At 41.6% G+C, this 27,039-nt stretch overlaps 1 protein-coding gene across 4 annotated transcripts in view; it reads left to right on the forward strand.

Annotated features, from left to right (window-relative positions):
- The window catches only part of TENM1 (teneurin transmembrane protein 1), a 2,006,416-nt gene that overhangs the window by 1,500,457 nt on the left and 478,920 nt on the right, over positions 1–27,039 (forward strand). For all 4 annotated transcript variants that reach the window (XM_069612654.1, XM_069612656.1, XM_069612655.1 and 1 more), the window contains one exon: positions 5,320–5,439. In XM_069612654.1, coding sequence (XP_069468755.1) covers positions 5,320–5,439 — 120 coding nt within the window. The remainder of the gene's footprint in view (positions 1–5,319; positions 5,440–27,039) is intronic.

Genomic DNA, 27,039 nt, shown 5'->3' on the forward strand with positions numbered 1-27,039 from the left:
GCATTACTAGACTCATCTTCCATCATCTAATCGTGCATTCAGTATGTGTTCTATTTCTATGGGGAGGTAATAAACATCTGCACTCTTTATAAAATGCTTTCAAAGTTTGTCTGAGAGATGTCAATACAAAACCTGGTGATGGAGCAGACCATATGCATGATACTGATGTTTTGTGTATAAAGCACATTCCAAAACCGCTTTACAAAGATCATATTTACATACAATATCACCCAACCAAAGTTGGTACTCATTGATCAACCTAAGAATGGATGAAAGGCTGGGTTGGCTTTGCTGTGATTCGAACCTGCAACCATCAAATCACACACAGTAGCGGGCACTCAACCCATTGAGCTATCTTACCGACCTTATGATCACTCTAATAATATTAAACGCTTGAATTCACCTTTTCAAGGTGTTACCTGTAGCTAATATTCTTGCTCAGGTCAGTTGTCTGATCTCATCATAATTCATCCCCACCTTAATAAAGGTCTGTTCGCTGTGTAAGCCTCACCGCACAAATGTGAAGACACAAATGCACAGGAATGCTGCACAAGGTGTGACCCTGATTCCTAAAATGAATTTGCAACACCCATGTTGTGTGGTGCAAATGCACTTCTTATGATCAGAGCTACACGTTTGCAGGGATCTTGGTGGAGAAGAGGTCAATTGTTAAAGGGATATTTTTGTAAGTGTTCCTGTCATACGCTACTTCCCCCTGTACCTGTGATGCCTTGTTGGACCTCGGGCCCAGGGGAAATGCAATGCTGTCCGGAGAGTGAGCAGACCCTGGGAGCATTCCCTTGCAATTAATAGAAAGGTTTGTGTGTCGCATAAGCACTCCTATTGCCCGCGACATTCCGATTTCTCAAACGGAGATCATAGGGCAGCATGCACCTAGAATAACACGACTTTCAGGCCCGTAGTGTGACTACGCGAAGCCCCCAATGTCACGTGGGTTGCCCCAACCAGATGCCCACCTCAAATGGATTCCCAATGTCGCTAGCCGTTGGTGCTCTGTACCCACATCCAGTTGCATGTAGCCAATACGGCCCTTCCGCTATCAGGCTTTTGTGAGTGGTTATCTGTGTATACCAAGTATGAAGCCCACATATATCTCGTATTTTATTACACATATCAGCCCAGTTGCTGGATACAAGATATTATTTCATTGAGAAAGAAGGATTTAGTACAAGGGTGTCCACACTTTCTTATTCTGGGCACCCCCTGGGGTACAAATATAGTTTCTGGGTTCACCCAAATGCCAGCACTGCTTATATTTTCTATTAAAATAAGTCACCCTACTTCACTGTTAAAGTGCTTTAAACACCCCCCCCCCCACCACTCCCGCAACCCTTGCACATCCTCCGCTCCACCCACTTGGGGGATCAGCACCACAGTTTAAAGACCACTGCTTTAGTGTATGTGGATGGTCGATGACTGGTGGTACATTATTCATTTCATTAAAGAATGCACACCTTGTTTGGGGTTAGTCTAGATTGGGCTGTCCTGCTAAGAAACTAGCTAGCATGTCATGTTATGCTCCACGTCTACAAACATATAACAATAGGTGTCCTTCTTATATGTGATGAATCGACTTCTGCCCTGCAGGAGTGCAGGGACGAGTTGAGGCAAAAGCACCTACTCAGCCCTCACACTAATGCAAAGGTGAACCCAAGCACAAAGGTAAAACAGGAACAGTTAAGAACTAGACCTCCCTTGCCTTTTATGGTAGCGTGGTCTGAGGAAAGGCTATACTCTCTGGACGGATGTAAATGTGATTCAGTAGCAACCAAAACTACAAAATCCAACACTTCAAAATGAAGGGGTTATCCAATCAAAGTTCTGGACAAATATACACATATACTTTAATTAAAAACACAATCTGCAGTAATAACTACATTGAAAACACTAGCAGATCCCCCTGTGTAGAAAGAACACAGAATATGCAAGAATGCAAGATGCAGCTCTATGGGTAATGGGACGGGGGAGAGAAAGCAATGCAATCATAATATTCTCTTGACAAGGACATATTCGTATAGCAAATGGATTAAAGTGACCTAGCCAGTCCCTAGAGCCCGAAAATGGAACCCGGGGGAAGTTTTCAGGCAATAATGCCTTAGCAGTTTCTTAAATGTGGCAATTGCAGTACACAAAATGGAAAGCTGATGTTGAGTCAGGGTCAAATATACAGTTGCTGCAGTTTGTGGAGATCACCAGGTTAGGTTCGACGGCTGAGGCCGACGGCAGATGGGCTGTCAGGATGTGCAAGGTGAGTCAGTTCGATGCAGTGCTCAAAGGAGGCAGTTCAGGAAGAACATTAGGGTTGGTTGGATCGTCAACTCGTCCAGTAATGAAGAAGCTGGAGGGTCACACAGCAGTTCGAGCAGTGCAGATGCAGTGATGCTTCTTTGTTAGTGCCCAAGCCATGATGCATTTCAGCTGGCGCAGTGCTGCAGCAAACTTGTTTGAACATGCAGCCTGCAGTTCACATGTCAGTGAGTGCCAAAGGCAGCTCCGGAGAGTTAAAACAGTTAAAACAGGGTTAATCATGCTCAAATCATGGCTCACACTGGTTCAATGGTGAAAGTGCAGGAATCCTGGCTGTTTAGGCTCTCAGGAGCTGTGAGTCCCACTACAGGAGCTCAGAGGCAAGATTAGTCCTTGTTTGCAGTTTCCCAAACACAGAGGAGACTGGCACACACCTTCTGGAGTCAGTCAGCATGGCATGGTCCGGGGCAGCAGTGAGTCTGGCAGAGAGACAGGTCTTGCTCCAGCAGCAGGTCACCTCCAATGCACCCTACACATGGTTAGGGAGCAGAGCTTGCCTCTGCCTTGGACCGCTTGTGTTCACCTCACAACTGGAGGACTTTGTAAAGGACTGCTCTCCCAACTGGGTCCAAACTAAACCTTCTTCAAGGGTTGAAGTCCAGAGATGATTCAAAGAAGGAGTGGGAAACCTCTTTAAAGGCAGAAATCCACAGGTGTTTGGACAAAAGCAAACCTAGTTCAATCCCTGTTCTTAGAATAAGTGAACCGTACTTTGTGACATCACACTCAAAGTACTTTATGTTACAGGAAGTGAAGGGGACAGAAAGGATGAGATGTGAAGAGAGAACCCACGATGGTGGTACTTTCCTACAGCTTGTTCCAGCCCAATCCCTCTACACTAAGCCTCCTTCCTTTGGCAATAGCATCAAAGACATTTCCGGTAAACAGTACCTTGGTGTACAGGTAGTCCTTTTATGAAGGATGTGCCCTTTGATTTCTTTATCCAGGACAGATTCCTGAGGAGTGACTCTGTCACTGGAGAGGGTGTTACCTGCCCTCACAAAGGATCAAAGGGCGAGAGTCTTTTCTGGGAGCAGCAAAGACAGTCTGGCTGCGGGTGATGGGCATGGGGAATACACATAACTCTTCTTCAGATGAGCTGGGCTCATGGGGCTGACACATGTCTGACATCAACATGATGCAGCTAGACGCTATACCTCAAGATATAGCTTATATGTACAGTTTAGCATGCCACCAGGATAGCAAATCTCATAGCTGTGTAGTGTTTGACATAGAGGTGCATATTTCAAAGGCAGCTTCTGCACTGTAGTAACCTGGCTGTCATTGCAGCTCTCAGTGGGCACATGTGACCTGAACCTGCTCTGTGTCACTGGAGAGCAGGTGCTGCACATCAGGCTATTGGTTCAACAGGGCACAGGTTTACACTATGCTTTTGGCCTGGAGCTTAGTGAAAGAGGACCTGGTTAGCAAGTCACCCTTTCTGAGATGGAATTACACACATATTTGTATTCATTAATACAAATTTTAAAAAATCTGGTTATCTGCACCCTTGCCAGATAGCCATTCCTCAGAGCACTTTCTGCCAGATTGCTCCAGATTCCAAGTGCTGTAATAGGAGTTGGTATTTCTTTCCGATTTAGTGGAGCTCATATTGGTGACCTAGGAAGGAAAAAGGGCTGAGTTGGCCCAGTCACAGGATTCATAGTGGTGAAGGTCTGGCTCACCATTTCAGAAGTGAGCATTTACCTTGCGAGCTCTTTACACCCAGTCATGAAGTATCTTCCGCTCTTATCGTCCATCCTTCCATCTCCAAAAGACAAGGTTACTCCTGTGCAAAGTAGCTGGAAGTGGTGCTTTTACTGGCAGCGGTTCTCTGCTGGTTGATGCAATGGGATACGACTGTTGTCATGTTTGTTATTGAACATAACAGACTCTCGAGCATAATCAGTGTTTTTGTACAAAAATATGTGCTTGATGTCACTTTTTTCCTTATCCCTTTCTCGTTAAATAGCTTTAAGGCCATCAGTAGTGATCACACAAAGAACAAAGCTCTAAGACATGATACTGTGTTTCATAATGGAAGTTAGGCTTAATGAGCCCTTTTTGGGGGAGGGGGGCTTGTCGAAACGTTAGTCACATGAATGCAGTGGAGAAAGACAGCAACATGTTCTTAGAAGCACCTGTCTACACCAAACATCCAACAGACACCTGGACGTCGTAGTAGGAAAATGTTTGTTTCGTACGAACATTGGACATTTGTAAAAATAGTCTCAATGACATATTTCAGAAAGGTTGAAATCCTCCATTTAGCAAATTCCAGGCACATGTTCACAAGTCCCTTGCTTCTTTAATGCCCAACTCAATCTCTGCATGCATTTTGTTACCAGAAGGTAAGCCCGCCCAAGGCCACTTTCTTATAAAAGGTGGGCATTTGCCTTTTCTTGCCAAGAAACCTCCCTTTGGGCTTTACTTATTAAAGGGTCTACGCCCTTTGGCTTGCCAGATGATTTGGACTACAACTCCCAGCAGCCCTCACTTTTATAGTGATTAATGGGGGATCATGGGACGCAAAGTCCAAGACATCTGGATACCCTCACCTTGCAGACCTTGTTTTTCAAGCACTGTTGGCATGATGTTGAAACGCTAGGTCACTATTTACCAAAGGAACTGGATGCACACGAGTTTGTGGTTTTTAAAGCAGCCCTGGCCGCAGCTATTCAACTTGTGCATATGGAGCTATTAAAATACGTCATACCTTATATTGCCTCTTATATTTGCTAGCTATATTTATCATTATTTTTTTGTTAAAATAATAATTGGAATTGAGAATGTGGTGTCAATGATTTTGATGTAAACTGGGTCGTATGCTTCACTGAAAGTTAGCAGACTAAGCACTCCACATTGTAAACACTTCTGTTGCTCGTGACATTTTAAAGTAATGGTATTTTGCATGGCAATTTAGATAGCAATGTTGCGTTCGGAAAGTGTGTCTTAAATTGCCATTTCACCTGTATTTCTTTTTATTTACAGTCGAGCCTGTGTCGTCCGAGGTCAGGTGGCGGCTCTTGACGGGACCCCCCTCGTCGGCGTCAATGTCAGCTTCTTGCAACACAGTGACTACGGATACACCATCAGCCGGCAGGATGGAAGGTTTAATTATTTCACACCCTATTTCCTCAACAGCATGACTATGCACTTTCATTTATAACAGCTCATGTTTAAGTCTGTATATTGCTCTGCTGCAATATGTTTGTATATTAGCCATGTTAAAAGGGGTTCAGTTACAAAGTAGTAAAGGCTTTATAGGGTTGGGTGGAATTCAAGAGATATAAATCTGGCGGCTGGCCACCTTTGATTCTCATGAGGTTTTGGACTACATCTCCCCTTAGCCCTTGCAAGCATACTCAAAAGGGAAGGGTGATGGGAGTCATAGTCCAAGATATCAGGAGAGAGCTGGTTCCAGTAGAAGGGTCTCATGTCTCACATACTGCTTACAGTGATACAAATACATATCCTCCGCCCAAACTGCTGTGGAGCAGATAGAACACAGTAATGATGGAAATACCGACTCACAGAGTGATATGAAATTGCAACCAGATTACCAAGATCAGTGGTCGAAGTGTATGATAAGAAGTAGTGGAGCTATGTTCCCCTCAGGCCTAAACCCACTCCACTCGCCGCAAACCCCATTGTCACGCCCCCTCCCACACACAAAACAAACTCCCAAACACATGCACCTACTGTTTAAGGGAATGTTCAGTGCAGTGCGCCGAAAGTGCAAGTTTAAAATTCTACCTACACTTTTATTTTAAAACGAACCATTCCGGAATGGTTTCTTTTTAAAATAAAAGTATAGGAACAGTAAAACTTAATTTAAAAAAGTAGAGGAGCACCGCTCCCAACCGCTCCCATTCACTTCGACCACTGACCAAGAATGGTAGTTACCAACTGTACAAATAATACCACCAGCGTACCACACATTTGTAGCATTTTCTGCAGTGCAATGAATTCCATTAGAGATAAATTGACTGCAGAAGTAAAGTTAGTGGTAAAGGACAACTCACAAAAACAACTGAGATTCTTTGGCTTTCGTAGGACTAGTACAGGAAAAGACTTCCCCATGCTGACGTGTGTCATGTGGATTTATATAAACATTTGATTTATTCAAATTAGATTCTTGCACTGTGACAAGTGCAGTTCGGCATGGTATTAGCACCAGGGCAACAACTGCCCTAGTACAAAAAATATTTATTATCAAGGCAAAGTTTGCCTTAGTGACTACTTTTTCCTGGTGCCAAAATGTGAAATTGTTTTTGGGGCTATGTGCTGCATGAACTAATCATGAGCAATCTGGGATTCCCGGGCTCAGGGCAGAGATAACCTGTGAGCCGGTGCTGCAGCGTGGCCACGTGCCTTTGCAGAGCTGGGCTTGAATTCCAGTGTCCTAAAGAAAAACCCAGTACTGCAAAACGTGGCCTGAGTAAAGGCTTTAATATGTGTATTTCCTTTTAAATAAAGGTTGGAGCACTGTGCGTTTAATGTCACCATACAGAGAACAGGCGCAGCAGGGCTGGGATATACAGACCTATTTAAAAATAAAAAAATAAAAAGAATTTCTATCCTGCACTCAACATTTGATATTGTTTTAAAAAAGCGACTGTTCGTGTCAAATTTTGACATTAAGGGAAAAGTGCTAAGAAGATGTTGAGTTGTGACATATGTATTTATTTTCTGGTTTGTATGGTCCAGACAGGACAACAGAGGTGGGCTAAGGTGTCATCCATCTTAAAATACAGCCTAAGCAATGATACCTGAAAACTATTAATAACGTTGGTCCAAAATAAAGGCCCTCCACCACAACCTAACATTAGAAACTAAAACTGGGCATTCATTCACACCAAGTCCAGGTCCAAAGTGATGCTTCTCATTTATCCCTGAAAAAAGAAGGACTTTAATAGAGCTGGGACCAGAGTACAGAAACTCTGCACCGGTGCACACTCCCTGTAATCTGGCCCCTGGGCTGCACAGTGTTGGATATGTAAAAACTAACGAAAATACCATGCTTTGCATTTCAGAATGTTCAACCCCCTAGGAACATAGAGGTAGAGCAGCCCCCTAAACCTAAGCACCGGACTCCTCCCAGGGCTGTACAGTTTATTTTCAATATATCTGAGGTGGGCATTCTGAATGAGTGAGAAAGCTAACTAACATTGGAGGTGTCATGAAGGGGATGGACTTCAACAAATCTTCTAGCACCTGTAATCAGCCAATCAGCTAAATCAAGCATTAATTTAAGGGCAGCAAGGACGGCTATGGACAAAGCAGCCAGATAACACATGCCTGGTCCCTGGAACGGAAGTCATATGGTGGTATGGGTTCAATGCAAGCTGCCTGAATTTCCTACTGCTCCCCTAATGCCACTACACAATGCATTCAGCCCAAGTGTTACTCCTCCTATTGCCACGCTTTTGTATTAATTTTGCAGAGTGGTCTCCTATTTCCCCCTTCCCTTTCCCCAAACAAACACAACAAGAAGAATTGCCACAGGTGAAAGGTAGGACTTGGAGGAACATCAGACAATGAAGCAGGATATGAAACAATCAAGCAATCTGATCCAAAGAACAGGGTCCCGTAGAAATCCCAGAGACTTTGCTGACAGTTTGAGGACTATCCAATTGACAATTTACCTCTGCATTCATTTCAGGACCAGTAAATTGCGATTGATGTAATCCAGCAAAGAACAGACATGTGGTCATGGAGAACTTGCACCAGGCAGGTCAGAACCAGCTGGAAAACCTGCACGAAGGGCAACTGTGGGAAAGGTTGGGTCCGATCTGCCTCATGATGCATGGAGAGGCCATTCCTAGCTACCAGATCGAAGCGAGCCGACACTATGAACATTAAGCAGCTCTGGTGACAAGAGCACTGAAAGTGTGACATGGTCTCGAGCAGATATGGCATCTCCTACACAGACCAGTTTAGATAAAAAAGAAATGACAAGGAAAGGAGGACACCAAGACTGTACCTCTGGGTGCATCGGATGTAAAATACCTAGAAGTGCCTCATGGTTGATCATGTTGAAGGCCCGAGAGATTCAGGAGAACCTGTAGGCTGGTACCCCGGGCATGCAAAATCCTTAACAACTAATTCAGAATCTGCAGGGTGACTGTTATAGTGGTGCAACTATCACCGGTCCAGACACATAAGGGGTCCAGAGAAGCCAATCCAATACATACCATACTTGTTCAGATTTATAGATCTGGCACACTCCATTGTGTAGCTCTAAATACCAAGATGATATGATATGATAGGTTATTTATAACAAACTGAATACCCAGAGGTTTCTAAGCGCGGACCCGGGGATCAAACCTGTGTTGCTCCGTGCGGCTTGCTTCCAAGGCGAGCACGTTGCCGTTGAGCTATCCTCCCGAGACAAGATGGTGGCTGATAGCGAACCAGGTAGTCGGGTGACGAGACACCTTCTTTATGAACAAGTTGACGTGTCTGGTCATTAGAATTTGTAGAAAAGGACTCAATGACAGAGATGTATAGCTCACATTGTACCATGGACCTTCCAGAAAAAGGAAAGCAAGCATTTGAAGAGTGAGATGACAAAGCATCAATCACATCAAAGATTCATTTTGGCCATGCTCCGAGACAGTTCAGGTGGGAAATGTTGCCAAGAGGTGACAAGACATACCAAGTGGCTGCTGGGGTTCAGATAATATAATGATTGAAACAAAATACAAAGGTATGCTGGTAACAAATGCTATTCTGTGGGGACTGTTCCACTACATAACCCTTGAATGCAATCCTGTAAGCCCAAATGGTGCACTGCACACCGTTGCTTCATGAAGCTACGTCTGCACTCAATAAATACACAAAATAAAATACAAAATAAATGTGTTGCACGATTGCTTCTATTGTCTGATTGTATCTATTTTTCCAATCGTAAACATCCTTCCATAAGATTCTGTGGCTATGCTTAAATACTACACAGACACGATGGGTAAGATCCCAGAGGACCTTTCCTCAGAGGGAAGGAGGAGCCTCCAACAGATTCCTCAATTGGATGACACCGGATTTTCTGGATAGAAAGCACGTGGGTTACATCATGTGAATGTAATTTACACACACATACTTAAGGACACGGAGTACTGAAATGATGTATGATAAATGTACAGAGGTGTTGGCAGTCCAATCGAAACATTGCAACTTGTCTTGGACTGTAGCGAGTAATGTGCTTTAGGTGATTAAGGATGTTTTATATGAAGGCATTAACTTCAACACAATCAAATTAATAAAAACAGTGGCAAGGGTATTAGCATTCATTAATGACTTAAGAAGGTGAACGTGAAATATGGAGACTCGTGATTGTAGCTGTAATGATAGTGTATAATTTACCATCAATTCCACTAAACTCTGTACTCAAAATCAACTTCTGTTGGCCGCCAACATGCCCGCTCCAGGATGAAACGGCACAGAGGGGCCACGGCGCACACGTACACGCTCTGCAAATTAATATGTCATAATCTAAAAGGTGTAATGTTGTACAACTACAATCCAAAAAACATTTTAGAAGGATATGATTCCTGATTTGTAGATGTAACCAAGGTCAAATCTTGAAATAGAGTTTATTATCACATTATTTGAGAACAATCTTCACAACTCTAGTCCGCAACGTTGTGAAGTCAAGTCCCAACATTGCAAATGTAAATGTTTAAAATTAAATAAAATAAAGTTTGCAAATGTAAATGTTTAAAATTAAATAAAATAAAGTAATTGCCTAAAGAGCATTGAAGACGAGTATAGACAAATAGCTCCACCTTCTGCAATCACCTGTGCGTTGGATTGTGTTTCCCCACGGTAGGCCTCATAGACACATGTACATGATGTGCCTCTTCCAATTCATCTGCCTGAGTGTACCTTACCTTCATGCTTTCTAAGGATGGGTGGAGTGCCCTTGATTGGCAGTAGACTCTATTTGGGTGTTTTATGGTAATGGATTTGAACAACCTAGTTGGCTTTAATGTGGATCGATATGAAGGTTTGGGGCTTTGTGGGAGTGATGTCTGTATCCTCGTGCGGTTTATTTCAACAGAAGTACGAGGAGCCTCTGCAATTTGATGGATTGAAACATTTGACTAGGAATGAAGGGTGAGATCTTTTACAAAAGTTATAATGAGTTCCTGGATATATAGGGTCTACAATCAGTCAAAAGTGCAAACAAGTCTTCTACTCGAATTCAGGATGGTGCTTTTCAGCTCACGCGTTGTATCCTGACAGAGACTGACTGTGAAGGGAAACTAGCCACCCTGCCATAAGTCTACTAGGAGTTTGGCAGCTGAAGGGAATGTCCAATTGATTTGTGGATAATTCCAGTGCTAAGTGATGATTTTTTGATTTTAGAGATTGAAGTGGCAATGGATATTCCAGTGTTTGGGTAGAAAGGTAGGCGTGACGTTGCTGGATTTTAGAAAGGGAGAGCTGTTTTGATATGATGATGGCAGTCAAAGAGATCATGTAAAAAGATGAAAACAGGGGAAGGGTTTGTAACTATTTTGATGTAGGATGAGCTGTCTGGAATTGAGCTTCATATGAGTTTTTTAGGCATATTTGAATATTATACATAGTGCAGTGATTGTTGTGTATCTAGTTTCCATTGGAAATACAACAATTTAATTGCTAGTAACCTTTGGCTTGCAAAACAGAACTAGCTGATATTTTGCAAACAAATGTTTTGTGAGGGTCCACCCAACCCCTGCAACCCCTCCAAATGAACATTTTAGAAAAGATTTGTTAAAAAATGAAAATGTTATTAAGAAAGCAAAACATGTTGTTTTCGGCACACTCCCATTTATTTTCCCATTGAAAATAAGTCAGAATTTGTGTGCACTAAAAAAACCACTGGACAGAATTGGACCAAATAAGAAATAACTTGGGCAAGAATCATTGGCTTGATTTCCAGCTGGGGTCCAGTAGTTTTTAAAATATTCAACAAGGGACGAAGGTGCCCCCTTGACCCAAAATTATAGCTGCATTTTTCCCATGGTGCTTTACAGCAGATGCTTTTCAGAAAGGAGCTGGCTGCCATTTTGTTTTGCTTGATGCGAGCAAATTATTGTGATAATAATTGCGATAATATAAAAATGGAAAGTGATAAAGAGCTATTTGGAGGTGATAAAAAGAATAAGATCACATCAGGCTAGAGGTATGGAGAGGGAAAGAGGACATCATGTGAAGTTGGGGAGTTGGGCGTGGTGTGGGGAGCCAGTCATGGTCAAAGTTTTTCGCATTACTGCGGTAATACCCCAATATGATCATCACAAAAAGTGCAAGAAGAAGATCAGGTTTTACAATCAAGCATTACAAAACTGTTAGCAAACATGCGTGGTACAAAAGAGTACTGGTTCCGCTGTCATGGAGATGTACGTTCTATGATAAGAAACCTGGGCCCACACACTTGGTTTGTTACATTAAGTTGTGCAGAATATGCATGGCAACATTTACATGATTTCCTACGCATATAAAAAAAAAAAAACAAATCATACATAGATATACTAAAACCTGGAGAACTTTGCTCTCTAGATCCTGTTAATGTTTCAATATAATCCCATATGCTGATTGGTGATCCTTTGGTTTGTCGCATTTGGTACGTTTCTAGTGCATCATCTATGGTGTCATTAGAGTGTAATGAATGAATTGTATAATGGTCTAAATTATTGGATACTGTAGCAGGATCTAGAAGTTCAAATTAACCCGTTTCTGGTGACTCTTGAATTATTTAAGTTGTTTCCCTTAAGATTTCTTCAATATTTATTTCTTTGTAGTATTCTTTATTGTCTTTTAGATATTGCAAGGCGTGTCTAACTTTATGCAAGTCTGAGTTGTTGCCAAATTTTTTTTGTCATTTGTTGGTACACCATTTACTAAGATAATTAAAGATTGCTCTATTGGACGTTGCTCTCCCAGAGTGTGCACATTTTCTTTCAGATCTAATGGTAAATAAACTACTTTGCCATGAATGCCTTTTGCCAATTCAGAGGGAGGTAATTTTGCTCTTTTTAGTTGAAGGCGTATTAGTGCTTGAAATGGGTGCACTGTTTAAATTATGAGGCTCTCATATAAATTGAGTTGTTGCAGGGGTTTTGGTAGTGGGAATAATTCCAAATTATTTGTGATAGCACGTTAAGGAGTTTGGTTGTTGTCAAGTTTTGTAGTGCAGTAACTACAAAGTATTAAGGGGTCCGTTATTTCGTATTTGTTTTCTGCTATAAGGTAGAGAGCTACTTCAAACCATTGGGAATCTTCATTGTCTTATATTTTGTATGTTAGTCTATAGTTTTTGTGTTACTTTTATAAAAAGTTCTGCGGCAACACACACACACATGGTTTGGTACTTCAGCAGATGTTCCTTTAAATTTTAGTATTTCTTTTTTGTATGTGTGTAGTTGGAGGTGGCTATGTGCAGAATTGTTGCTAGTCTGTTGTAAAGCTATTGCATTTTGTAAGTGGCTTTCACTTCCAAAATATTTTCTCTGGATATGGTGGATTTCTTCGAGTAGGTCTTTGGGTGTACCATTTAGAAGAGTGTTTTTTAAATTGGCCAGTGCTAACGCAGGACTTTTAGCATAGTACAGTTTATAGACTAGATTTCTAAAAGTTGAATGATGTGTTGATATCATTTTGATATGATGGAAGGTACTTTTGCAAATAAGTCCTGAAATGTAGGCTAATGAATGTCCTTGTAGTCCTGTGTATTTGCGCACTGGACAGGTATCCATATTTTGCAGCACTTTCGTTTTGATTTTTTCTTTGCCTTTCACATACTGATTGAGGAACTGGTGTAAAGATTTGAAAGATTTTTTGGGAATGTTACACATTGACGTGCATGGCCATTTGTATACTGGACGTTCTGGTTCAGTCGAATGGAGAGGTAATTCTGAGTATTCTGGAGATATTTTTCTAAGCAGTATTTCTTGTTCCATTATGGTATTATACATTTTTTCATAACCTTGTCCACTGCTATGGATGGCAATTGTGTTTGTTTGGTTTTGTTTGTATGCTTCGTCATTATAATATGGTTCTGTGCTCGTGGTGTGACTCCATTCACCTCCACAGATATTTAAGAGGTTATTTTTGTTGACATTCCATTTATTGAGAAGATATTTTTGTAATTTAGTAGTTAGTTTTGTTAGTGCTTTCATTCTGTTTAACACTAAAATGAATAACTTTCTTTTGAGAAGGATTGCACTGTCTATTAAAGCTTCTAACATTAATTTTCTACGGTAGGTTTGAAGGGTTGTGCATGATTTGTCTCCAGTTTTTATCAGATTCTGAAGGACTTTGTGGCAGAACATTTTTGCAAAAATACTTTTTTTGGTATGTTTACTTGCTAGTATATCAAGATTTATAGGAGCACTTTTAGTAGTAGTGGTAGCCGAATTATTGTTAAGCATTTTTTGTTTTGTTTTACATTTTGATAGAGGAGGCAAAGTTTATGTACTGGAAACTTGTTTTGTTTTGCTAAATGACTCTCTTAGCTGTTTTGTTTGAACGTTTTGTACAAACTCTGGTAGAGATGGATGCTTATTTTGGACACTTTTATTATCATTTGCTCTATTTATGCATTGCTTTCTATGGGCTTGCTTTTTAGTAGGCATTCTTTGGGGTCTGTTGAAAAAAAAGAAGGTATGGGTTGGGCCGTTCGGAAATGTATGTGTGCTGTGTGCATGAGTGTCTGAGTATGATGGGAAAGATGTATGTGGTGGTGTGTGATTGTGCATTGGGCATTTACAATTAGTTGGGAAGGCTATTGTTCTATGTGTGTGTTTCTGAACTGCGGTTCAGATGAGAGTAGAAAGTGAGCTAGTGGTGAGGAGAAGCATTAATAGTAAATCTAATGGTACAAAATTAAAACAGTTCTTTGTTTTGTAGTACTAACATTCTAAGGGTTGAGTATGCTATTTGTGTTCCAAAAAAATGGGGATTTGTGTGCCATTCTGCCTGCTAATCTTTGTTTAATAAATGAGGATTTGTGGGCAGAATGGTTCAGAAATTGCTGTTTTTTTTGGTGCGCAAATTACATTAATGAACCACACAGTGTGTATGAGGAACAGTAAGAATATTAAGGTAGTATTGTACTTACCCTTTTTTTGTGCAATGAGCAGGTCTCTTCGGATATGTTGTTTGTAGTTCAGATGCTGCTGATTTTCAGGAGAGTGATCCTCACTGCAATTGTAACAGAAAGAAGTTAGTCATTTTGTTTATAGCACTGATGTTAATGTAGAATTTGATTTTTATGTTTTTGTGGTAGTATTCTTGGTTGATATCTGAACATAGTGTATGCATGCATTTCATTTGACTGTGTGCAACCTTTATATTACATTTACAAAATGTTAGTTCAACATGCTTTGCAAATGAATAGAATTTTAAGTGCATGAAATTCACTTGTTTTTTTAAATGTGTGTTGTAGATAGCAGACAGGTTTGGAAGTGACAGTTGATTATAGTAGATGTAGATGGGAAAAATGTCAATGAGTTCATTTTATAGGTAGACATGCCAACAATCAGGAGCACCTGAGAGGGAGATTTTACAACAGCAATCGGGAACATTTATTTTTCTCATAGGATTGCATTGGTATTAGCATTAATTTAGGCGGGAGACAGTAAAAAATAGTGTGATTTTTCAATGTAAAATCGGGAGTCTCGCGCCTAAATCGGGAGGGTTGGCATGTATGTATAGGTTACGCGGGAGACAGTAAAACATGGTGTGATTTTTCTATGAAAAATTGGGAGTCTCGCACTTAAATCGGGAGGGTTGGCATGTATGTATAGGCTATGCAGGTTTAGTGGCATTATTCTGTTTATATGGAATCATAACACTTGTACATGTACTGTGAATAAAATATGCATACCTGTAGTTTGTATTCATGCATGTGGATATGAATGCAGCTGTAAGTAGAAATCTTGGAGACTTGTAGAGTAGTTTATGTAGTAGGTGCTTTCCAATGATATGAGACTTGTACTCAGAGTGATCAACAGTACATTTGAAGTGCGGAACTCTGATGATGGAGTCAGATGTAGAGGTCTTGGATGTGATTGGTGGATGGTTGTGTGACTGCTTAGCTGTATCCAATGTGGGAATGGCACCGAGAGTGATGTGGAAAGGGTAGAAGGGCTGGCTAAGAGTTGCGTGCCGCAAGGACACCGCGGCTGTCCATGGATAGGGTGTGCCACAATCAGGGTTTTCCAGCAAATCCAGTATGAAAAGGGGACTGTATCAGATGTTGATGTTGTGGATTTGTGTAGGAAGAGCATGTGTGTAGTGAAGATGGCAGAGGTGGAGAAAGTCAGGGTGTTGGTGCTCAGAGATATGTTTGTCCATGGTTTACAGCACTGTGCTCAATGCAGGCAAGTGGCAAACAATTTCGATTTTAAAGGAGTGGAGGTGGTGTGGAGCTCTGTGCCTGATTGCAATGTAGATGGAATTCTGCAAGTTTGTGAAGATATGCGCAGGATGAACAGTCCCCATCTGGTAGTTTTGCTCTATGGTGCTTTCCATTTGGGCTACGTCAGTGCCCCTTTGCTACTTTGTTGACAGATTTGGAACAGTCGGTTCAGGAGTAATGAACATCCTTCCAAATGTGAAAGTATTTTTTTCTGGATTACTACCTAGGGCAATATGGGACAATAGTTCTGTTTTTTGTGATCAGCAAAACATTGCTGGGTGTGCAATCAATCAAGGCATGTGTGCTTTCATGCTTAGAGCTGGTATGTTTTTCTGTAATAATGAGAATATTGATTCGCGTAATGCTGTTCATTTTGAAGAAGATGGCATTTCTTTATCTTTTTTGGGAAATGCCATGCTGTTTTGGAATATAAGGGTTGCTTTGGAGAAGGTTATGTGAAGATTTTAGTTGTAAAGTAAGAAGAAAAAAAAAATACTAAATAACAGGTGTCTGTCAGGCATCTGCAAAAAAACAAAAACAGCTCTTTTGAGAGCCCACCTCAAAGGGGAAATGGGGCACACTATTTAAATGTACATTCACCACGCTGAGATTTTCGATATGTCCGTGGACATGGCGGTAGTCTGCGGACAGCGCGTATTATATATGGGGATTTAGGGTGGAGAGGCATGCAAATGAGAATGAGCGGAGGTACGGATTGGTCAGTAAAGTTTACTGGGTGTGTTGTGTAAAGAGAGATTTTGTCAGAAAGTCTTTTTCCTGAGAGAAGAACAGATAGTTATGGCCGTGTGTATCCGAAAACAGATTATCTGGATTTTGGGAGACTCATGTAAACATTGGTTGGAGGTGCATGCAGAACGCTGTGGAGTAGCTGCAGATCCTGGATTTCCTCATGTGGAAGTGCACTGGCATGGAGTGCGTGGAATGAAGTGGCTGGACGTGGTACCTCTCTTTGCTACTTTAGAGACAGAGGATCATCCAGACATAATTATAATTAATTGTGTAGGGAACAGTTTAGAACATGTGTCTGGAATTTCTTTGCAATTTGCAATGAAAGAAGGACTTGAGAAGGACATGTTTCCAAATTCCCAAATAATCTTTTCTCATATTGCACAAAGACAAATGTTGCTGCGTTCTTCTTTATTTGGTCCACAAATGGAGAAAGCGAGGCGCAATGTCAATAAAGCTGTTTGTGCCTTTCTAAGAGATGTTGGCATGACCTCTTTTCACAATGAAAATATTATGTTTCGTAGCACATACATTTTTTGCAGAGATGGAGTCCATCTTACTTATGCTGGCAATCAGATTTTTCTGAGAAATGTGCAAAATGCATTGCAATCTTTTTTGGAATTATAGTCATCTATTTTGCACTAGATGTTGATGATTTCAAGTTTTTCAAACACACAAAAACACCACCAAAAGCCTCTTTTCAGAGCCACCACTTCCTACCAGAGAAAAGTTTATTGGTTTTGCTAGGGCAGCACCCTAACATTTGATATGTCCTAGGACTGTCCGCTGACTTACAAAAAATGCACAGGGCCCTGCACAGTTTATTTGCCACTTCTATTTTTAAACTGTGAAATGCGGCTCTGAAAAGAGCCTTTTATTTTGGATTTTTGTTGTTTTATATTTTTTTGGGTTTTTTACACACGACACACCAGGAGAGGAGGGGAAAGGAGGGAAAGGAAGGGACACCAACCACAGGGATATGAAAGGGCACATGGAGACAGGAAGATGTAGGGTTGGCCTTACCTAGGTAGGTAGCAGGTCTTCTGGTGCTTCGTGACCGTAGTCTCGAAAGCACTTCAAAGACTCTCCCCCCTGCAGAGTACTGCGTCGCAGTACATACACAATATTGTGACCCTCGAAAGGTAAGGGTCAACAGCATTGCAAATGGCCTGTGAAGCACCTGGAGGGATGCACTCTCCCACAGGAGTGTCTCTTGTGGTGAGAGGAGCGGAAACAGAAGATGCTGTAGAGGAACACAGCCTACTACGTTTATCACAAGGTACAACCTTGCAAATGTCCGCACTGTGGAACAACGTTAGGTGCCGCTTCATGGATGTCATACCAAAGCTGTACGAACCACATCTCCCATGACTCAGCACCATTTTGCACTGGTTGCAGGTGACCTTGTTCGCACATGCTTTCGGTACGTTACCATGAACGGTAAACAACCGCCACACCCAAGACTCCCGGCGAGTGCTGGTAGTTGGGAGTTCCTTGACCACAATCTCTTCATCCACTTCATCCTCGTTCTCTACATCCTCATGCGTGCTCCCTCTGCAGGAGGTGGTGGTGGTGGAGGGTTTGGGGGTGGTGCTGAGGCAGATGTAGCAACAGCAGCCGTGGATGCCATCAGGGTTGATGAGATAATCTCAGCAAGAGCAGCAAAGGCAGCAAAAGTCAATCTCAATAGCCAGAAGTACAATGAAGATCAACTCTGGGGTGTGGCCTTTTATAGGGGTAGAGGAATGCACTTTGTGAACCTATCGAACACCCAAAAAGGTTCAAAAAGTTACAAAAAGTATGTGGAAATCCAGGGTCATTGTCTGGGACATGTGCAATGGTGAATTCTTACTGTAAACGCATGGGTGCGGTCACATGATGACATCGGGAACACGTCCGCGAAGGAACGGGTGTCCGCAGGACACCAAATGCACGGGAATGGTTGTGCACATGCACGCGGGTGTTCTACGGACAGTGTTCAGATCCTCAAACAAATTAAAAGTGTGACACAAGTGAGACGGACAGTTACGGACTGGCGCAATGTTCTCAGGACTTATGGGTGTGGTGCGCATGTGCGTAGATGTTCTGCAGACTGTACGGACAGGTATAGTGTCCTTAGGACACCTCCATTTTATTTGACTACGGACAACCCGGACACCGTGCGTGTTCTTAGGACAGTTTCAACTTGGCTGCAGATGGTACGGACAGGTATAGTGTCCTTAGGACACCCCCATTTTGTTCATTTACGGACATCCCGGACACCGGGTGTGTTCTAGGAACAGTTCCATCTTGGCTGCAAATGGTACGGACAGGTGTAGTGTCCTTAGGACATCCCCATTCTGTTAATTACGGACAGCCCGGACAGGCGCGCTGTCCGCGGACATTCTAACTGCTTTTTAAAAAAAAAATAAGACACAAAGGATTGAATTAAAAGACACATAATATTTTATTTATTATATACAGATACACAATTTATGAAAGAGAGGGGGAAGCAGAAACTGATACAAATACAGGAGAATTAGAGGTTTGGAGAGGAGGGATGGGAGGGGATGAAGGGATGGAAGTCTCATCAAAACGTTTTTCTTGTTGTTGAGGGTTTGGGGATAGTTAACTGGGACATGGAGAGGGGCAACAGGTACATGTGGGACAATGGTATTTAATGTTTTCTTTTATGTGGTCCTCCACTAACTGTTTCAAAACATTGAAATTTTCCTTGAGCATGTCCATTTTCTGTTCCATCCGTTGGAGAGTCTTTTCCAATGTGTCTTTTGGTGTATTATTTTCAATGTTTGTATGGTCTGTTAAAAATAAATATATATATATTTTAAGTACACATAAAGTAATGATTATTAATTTGGTTATATACAGAAGTGTCTACCATTATTATCACCGTCTTCTGACATTTCCTCACATGGAAAATTCTCCTCAAGCCATTCCAAAATGCTGCACATTTCTGTGTGAAAAACAAAAATATATTCATTGTAATGTACCTAATACAAAAAGTTTAGAAATATATAAGAAAAATGAAGTTTACTTACTAGTTTCTGGTAAGTTGTATTCGTACTGTTGTGTAGGTCTGCTGTTGCTTCTAGCTCTGCAGTTTCTGTGAGGTAATTATCGTGGAGGCTTATCTTTTTTGTTTTGGTATATTCCATTTTACTACATATGGTATTTAAATGGATGGTTGATGTGTTAGATATATAGGTTTCACTGTTTATTTATTATTACATATAATGTGTTTATGTGCTGCTTTTTGAACTTGTGCAGTGTTTATATGGTATGATAGAACCATTTAAGATAGCCCCTGAGTGTTTGGGTAGTGTTGATGTCGTCTGCGACCGTTCACGGACATACGCACAGTCTATAGACATCAAAATCCCTTGCTGGGGGTTCAGTATGTTCTATGTTACATGTATATAAAGTAAGGGAATCCTAGTAAACATCTATCAAATTCACACTATCAAAATGTATATTCAGTAAAAAGAAATATGTTAAAGTGACGTTATGGTTAAGTTGTGCTACTAAAAACCTATGAAATTCAGTAAAAAACTTTGTTAAAGGAACGTAATGGTTCCAAGTAAAACCGAAAAACTCCTGAAATTCGGCAGTTATGGTAAGTTAAGCAACCATAACTCGCGCCACCACTGTGCACTGCTAAGACTAATACCCAGGACATCAAAGATGTACATCTTCAAGGAAAAAACTTTAATTGCATGGGTGTTAATCCATGCAATTAGTGAGAACTTAATGCAACAAACCTCCTGAAATTCAGCTTAACCCACCTTATCTTTGGGTCTCCTGTTTGCGCAGTCTATGACCACAATGATGACATCACAGATCACCTCACTCAGGACATCATTAATTATATACACTAACGAGCCACTTGCCATGGGCTTTAGCACAATACTGGCCATTGGCCACAATCTTCGACTGTGCCCACTATATATTTGAATGCATGACTGGGCTGCTAGCCATGGCCTTTGACCGTGAACAGTTTGTACATCTTTTGGCCATGGCCACTGTATATTTTAAAATATCATCAAGCCATAAGCGATGGACTTTGGACGTGCCTACTATGAATTATACAACCCTAACCAATCCCTATCTATGGCCTTCAGCCATGCCCACTCTATATAATATACACTAACCAGCCACTAGCCATGCTCTTCAACACAATACTAGCCAGTGACTGGGGCCTTTGGCAGTGCCGACTGCATATTCTAACATATTAATGGGCACTAGTTGTGGCCTTTAGCTATGGCCACTGACTACAGCTTTCAACGTTACCCACTGTATATTTTAAAACAGTGATGGGCTACTCTTAACCATGCACATTGGCATTTTGCAACAGTGACCACTAACTATGGTGTTTGGTGATGACCAGTGACCACAGCCTTTATCATGTGCAAGTCCATGGCCTAAATTGTTATTAAGAAAATCAAAGTTTATATGAGCAAACTTAATAATCATGTATGTCTAATGTCATTGTTGATGTAATCTGGTTTATACAATGTAATTAGTGATGTAGGGAAAAGGTTGGTAGAGAAAGGACAGCGAGGTTCAGCGCAAGGACTAAACAATTTAGTGTGGTTCGGATGGGCTGCAGGCGAATGCAGTAGTGGGAACCTGCCAAGTTGCCACTGGATAATTATTGCAAGGAGGATTGGTTGCAAACACACAGCGCACACAAAAAATATAAAGATGAATTAATTTGTAATTTAATCAAAGAGGAGGTGCAGCCTGACACGTGTTTCGAGCGACTGGCTCTTCTACTGAGGCTGGAATCTGGGCTTCCCTTTGTGATCACCATTAATTGGTGTGGGATTGAATTAATATTTATAAGCGTGGGCTCCTGTAATTTGCAGTTGCAAGGCAGGCGTTAAGTGTAAAAGTTTCAATGGACCCACAGCGTTTCCGCTTTGTCCGAGGAGCAGGAGCCTGGACACAGCAGAAGGGAAGCCAGGAAAGGGGCACAAAGGGAAGGGAAGCCCAGGGAAGGCACACAAAGGGAAGCCCAGATTCCAGCCTCAGTAGAAGAGGCAGTCGCTCGAAACACGTGTCAGGCTGCACCCCCTCTTTGATAAAATTACAAATTAATTCATCTTCATATTGTTTGTGTGCGCAGTGTGTTTGCAATTAATGATGTAACCAATGATGCAATTTGTAATGTTATCAGTGTTCTCTTACAACATGTAATAAGTGATGTCATCATTGATGTGATCTGTGATGCCATCATTGTGATCATAGGCTGTGCAACAGGGGTTGAAAAGTTAAGGTGGTTTTAGCTGAATTTCAGGAGTTTGTTGCATTAAGTTATCACCTTAACATCCATGCAAGTTTTTTGTTTTTACAATGTATTGCTCACCTTGACGTCACTGCAACTAAAGTTGTTTTCTTGAATTTCAAGGGTTTTGTTATTCTATATTTTTTTAACGCCCATGCACAGTGTATATTTTAGAAAACTGCCAGACAACTAGCCGTGGCTTTCGGGGGCTGACCCTTTCTTTGCTTTGAGGCTGAGCAGGTTGGGAAACCCACTGTAGCTGTAAATATATATATTTTTTTATTGACTGGGAGACTACAAATACCAGAATGCAATTCAGCAAAAGGCAAACGGAAAAATAATCGTCTGGGCGTGCAACACGTTCAAATATTGACAGTAGCATGGTTTAAAAAAAAATGTGGATGCCCATACGGTCACCCATCCATGCAGTAACAGGGACTGACCCTACTTAGCTTCAAAGCAAGGAAAGGGTGTCACTATAGCTGTAAAAGAAAATAACAAACAGAACTCTAACCATGGTTACAAAATAGCAGCCGCAAACATTTGAAAATCTCGCACCAAAAAATGATTCTCTGCCCCCAGACCCTCGCCAAGTGCCCCGCCACAGCTGTGCCAGCTCCCCCCACTCCCCAGACGGCCTCCTCACCTCCCCTGCTCTCCCCCACCACAACACACACTGTTTCTGTGACGCAATTTTCTTTGAGATATTGGTAATTCGAGGCTATAGCAGATGCTACAGAAAGCTTTGTGTTGCAAGCCCCGTCCCTAGACCCCCTCCAGCTCCCTGATTTCACTTGGTGCCCTCCTGCTACCCTCCCCCACCTCTAGCCTGAAGGCATTTGCATTTATTTAACTCCAAATAGCTTTTTTCCTATGTTTCATTTTCCCATACCCTCAGCTATATCTCTGACTATCTTGCACATAAGGAGAAAAACAAAATGGCAGCTGTTTCATTAAAAAAAAAAACGGTTTGTGTAAATTACCCGAGATATAGCTTTATCATTTTTAAGAAGGGACAACCCCGTTCTCAGTTAAATATTTAAAAACTACTGCACAGAATAACCCCAAACGAGTCATGTATCGCAAGCTATCGCTTCATGACCACGTTGATTCAAACCTGGTCCAAATGCATCCAGCAGTTTTGGATGTGCGCTTTGGCAGAAATGTACCTTGTTTGGTTTGTCTATGGGAAAATGAACACGAAGTAGGCCGCAACTTTGGAAAAAACATTTGTTTTCTTCTTAATAACTTTTTAAAAATCTTATATTGGACCTTTATGAAACTTTGCACTCAGTCTAGGGGGGGGGGGGTGGTGAGAGTAAGTCCCTAATCACTTTAGAAATGTTGGTCAAATTCAACACTGGAATGAAAAGTTATTAACAATTGAATTTTAAGGTGTTCTTATGGGAGCCCGACTCTCAACTATAGGGCGAATGATAATGATCATTACAATGATGTGTTATTTATATAGCATTTAGGCCTACATATGTGTGTAGAATATTCCATTTGAGCCAAGTCACACATCGCTGGAAGTTCACCTCCAGTTCAGAGCCACATCTGCAAGGAATTGTGGGAATGCAAATTATCTCAAATGCAAGACTTTTGCTCCCAAAAATGGCCTTTGTCTTACAGGACAGTGTTACCCTGCTGTTGAGGCTGCAAACTGGAGGTCAACATCCAATGGTGGTTACTATGTGGTGTTGTGGTATGTGTGACTCAGCTCAAATGGGATATTCTATTTTCACTGTTCAGGTAGAAGGTTTTTGTCAATCCCACCATAACTTTCTTGGTGTATAATACACCAAGAAAGTTACTCTGGGTTTCAAAATGCTTGAAAACAAATCTTTTCACTTGAAATGTGAAAGTAGTATAGTCCATGTTAGCCAATTCACACATTCCACAACGCCACCTAGTAGCCAGTTCTGAGCCACATCAGCAAGGCATTGTGGATATGTAAATTAACCCAAATGCTAGACATTCTCTCCAGGAAGTTGTCTTTGGCTTAGAGGGCAGTGCTGCTATATACATTGCTTAATCAGCCCACGGAAGACATCTTGCTAGGCTAGGACAACTAACTACCTGGTTTCAACGTTATTAGGGATCAGCAGTGCAGTATAGTCCTGACAGACTTGTGGTTGGAGCATTGCGTCATGTATACAATACGGGTGAAACCACGTATGCAAAATGATCTGTCTTGGGCTGATCAAGCTATGTATAAAGTATAAAGTAGCACTGCCCTCAAAGACAATTTCAAAGACAAGTTCCTGGAGAAAAAGAGTAGCATTTGGGTTAATCTGCATACCCACAATGTCTTGCTGATGTGTTTTAGAACTGACGGTGAACTTCCAGCAATGGCTATAGCTGGTGTTATGGAATGTGTGACTTGGACCAAAAGGTTTATCCTTTTAATGTTGTATACTAAAAGGAAGCAAGTACTAAAGCAACATTTTAAGAATTTGACTAATGCCATTTTTGGGGAAGTCAAGCCATTTTCGCTCTTAAGTACTTGCCAAACAAAAGCAACACAAATAGAATCCCGACTCAGCAAATACATTAAGTATAAGACAACTTGTTGGGATCGTATTTGCATAGAATCAATTTAGCAAGTATTAGGCGAACTGCTTGACTCAAACATCAACAAAGTTATGGTGGTGTTAAAAAGGCTTGAAAAAAAAACTTTAAACCTGAAATTTGATATACATTGATTTTGTTTGGCAGCACTAGAGATGGAAAATTGCTTGACTTGCCCAAAGGGGAATTCTTAAAATGTCGAATTAAAATGTCGAAATCTTGCTTTAGTGCTTGTTTCCTTTTGATAACAGTTAATGGCATGAGCGCCTTATTAATGTAGTTCGCATCCACACATTCCCCATGGTTCCCCATCTGGCTTCAGCGAGAACTTAGGATGTGGTCCTCTTGAGATCCTGCCTTGCGCACCGTAGGAAAAGCTAAGCCTATCACTGAAACAACAACTGGATGTTTAACGACTGCTGAGGGGACGGAAAACAATGTTCTTTAAGCAGGCTGTTAAGGTGTTAACCTCCAGCAAGAGCCCCCTGAGGTATTCTTTGGCACTCTGTGTATGTGTAGGGTGTGCACTGACACTAATAGGAGCTAGCGCCTTCGCTTTCCCAACCCCATGGGGTTTTACTCAGGCAGTCTTTGAGCTGTGTATGCTACCTAACAAAACATCTATAAAAAATGAATGCATAAATACACGATGCATCTCATTAAAATGAACATTAGATTTCTGTCATGCTATAATGAATGCAGAGAATCATGCAACACTTGTATTTTTTATCATAATTTAAAGTCTGGTGTTCCTATCCCTTTAATTAATATTAAAAGGGAATTGTTCACATGAAAGTGACATTTTCGCCTGGAGACTGCCCCAGGGTGGTCGTGGTGCACGGTTTTGGGTTCCTATAACCTGACGTGAAACACGTGAGACCTGAAATGTGAGGTGGGATTTAACCCGTGACTTCTTTTCATATTACTACAAGACAGAATACCTATGGATACTAACCAAGGACATGCCCTGATTTGAGAAAGGCACGGTTAAGTGCACAAACACGTGTAATCACAAAGGGCCAACAATAAATAACTTTGGATCATCATAAAACCAAAACATTGGACCAATTTATCAAACAATCTTGCTACTTACGTTAACACAATTGTTTATGTGGTGCAGTAAGTGGTGTGGCTGAAACACATCTTCTCTTCATTTGCCAACGCAGTAGAGGAACTCTAGGTCTCTGCTGTTTCACGCACCAATGCTACACATGCTAAATTAAACTTGAACCTGGTCGCGGGGACTCATAATTGATATCCCCCAAAAAGTTCCTCATTGAGATCTTTTATAAGTCAACATAACATGACATAACAAATCATTTTCATTGTTAGAGAATCTGTTGTGTTGATCTAAACAATAGGGCATCCCTTGCTTTCATTGCCAGCGGTGGGTAATTGGAACACATTAAGGACTTATCCATTAATGGCCAGCCTTTGCCACTTATGGGCTCATTCATGGAATTTTTTGCTCTGTGCAAAGTGACTTTGCCCTGACTTTGCACTGCAAAAATACACTTTGCACCACTCTGTGAATCAGCATGTTTGCTGGCAGTACCAGTGGAAAGTCACTTTGCACCATGCAAAAAATTCCATGAATCAGTGGGATGCAAATATGCTGACCATTTCCAGGTGTGTGCAAATGCAGATACGCACAAGGACACCAGGCATCGGAGCGAAAACTAATCTCAGAAAACCCCTCGCTGCACTGGGCTCCTCGTCTGAATTTGGTATTCAGCATTCCATCAAGTGAACCTATCAGGGCATTTGAACCCGTATTCTAATACCACGGAAGCATGGGCGCACACCGTTTATTTATCCATTCAAGTATTCGCGGCATACTGAAAACTGCAAACACCTTGCGGAAATGTGGAATTTGATTCTTCGATGTAACACGAGGATGAAAGCAGATCTCCTCTGCGGCTCTTTGCCTGGGCCGGAGGCAAACTCCGCACACATCTCCGGTTCTTGTGAAGCTCTTCAGACGATTCAGCCAGCCTTGTATCTCCGGTCGAAGCGACTGCTTGGCTGAGGCCAGCTACCCTCTGGCAATGATGAGTAGATGGATGCAAAGTTTGGTGAGATGACAAATCAATAAATGATGAACCGCAGAGCCCTGTTATTTTTAGAATCCCTTCTTTGTAGAAGTTCTTCCTTGGGCACAGCAAGTTCAGCTCTGAAGCTCTCTTCAGCCGGGACCTTTTTGTACGTCTGACAATGTCTTGAAGAGCCTCTTGTACGGCTGCTGGCAATAGAGCTACTGTCCTAAACTGAGGAATCAAAGCCGAGCGTTCAGCTTTTAGTCCTGAAATGACAGTGGGTGGGCATGCAGCCTCTAGTGCTGCAATGTGTGTATTCAATATACCCCACACCTCTGAGGAGATGAGGATACTCTTTATCTGACTTGTCTGTGATTGAAACACTGCAAGTAATGCCTCAATTACACAAACACGCACGGGCACCCACAAGCAAGCATGCAGGCACGCAAACAAACACATGTGTGAAAATGTCTCTTGCAGGTGGCTCAAAAGCTGCGTAAAAACTGTTCTCCTATAGACTTCACATCTGAACCTTGCATCTGAACTTTCTTTGTACCTGTGAGATAGTGACTTTCTAATGTATACAGTAGTACACGTCATATGCGTTATACTCTTAAGGATGGGATTGGCCGGGCTGGTATCGGCAGAGCGTACACTAATTG

This window comes from Ambystoma mexicanum, chromosome 5p (genome assembly GCF_040938575.1).
Source record: "Ambystoma mexicanum isolate Mex_15411 chromosome 5p, UKY_AmexF1_1, whole genome shotgun sequence".
NCBI classification, from domain to species: domain Eukaryota; kingdom Metazoa; phylum Chordata; class Amphibia; order Caudata; family Ambystomatidae; genus Ambystoma; species Ambystoma mexicanum.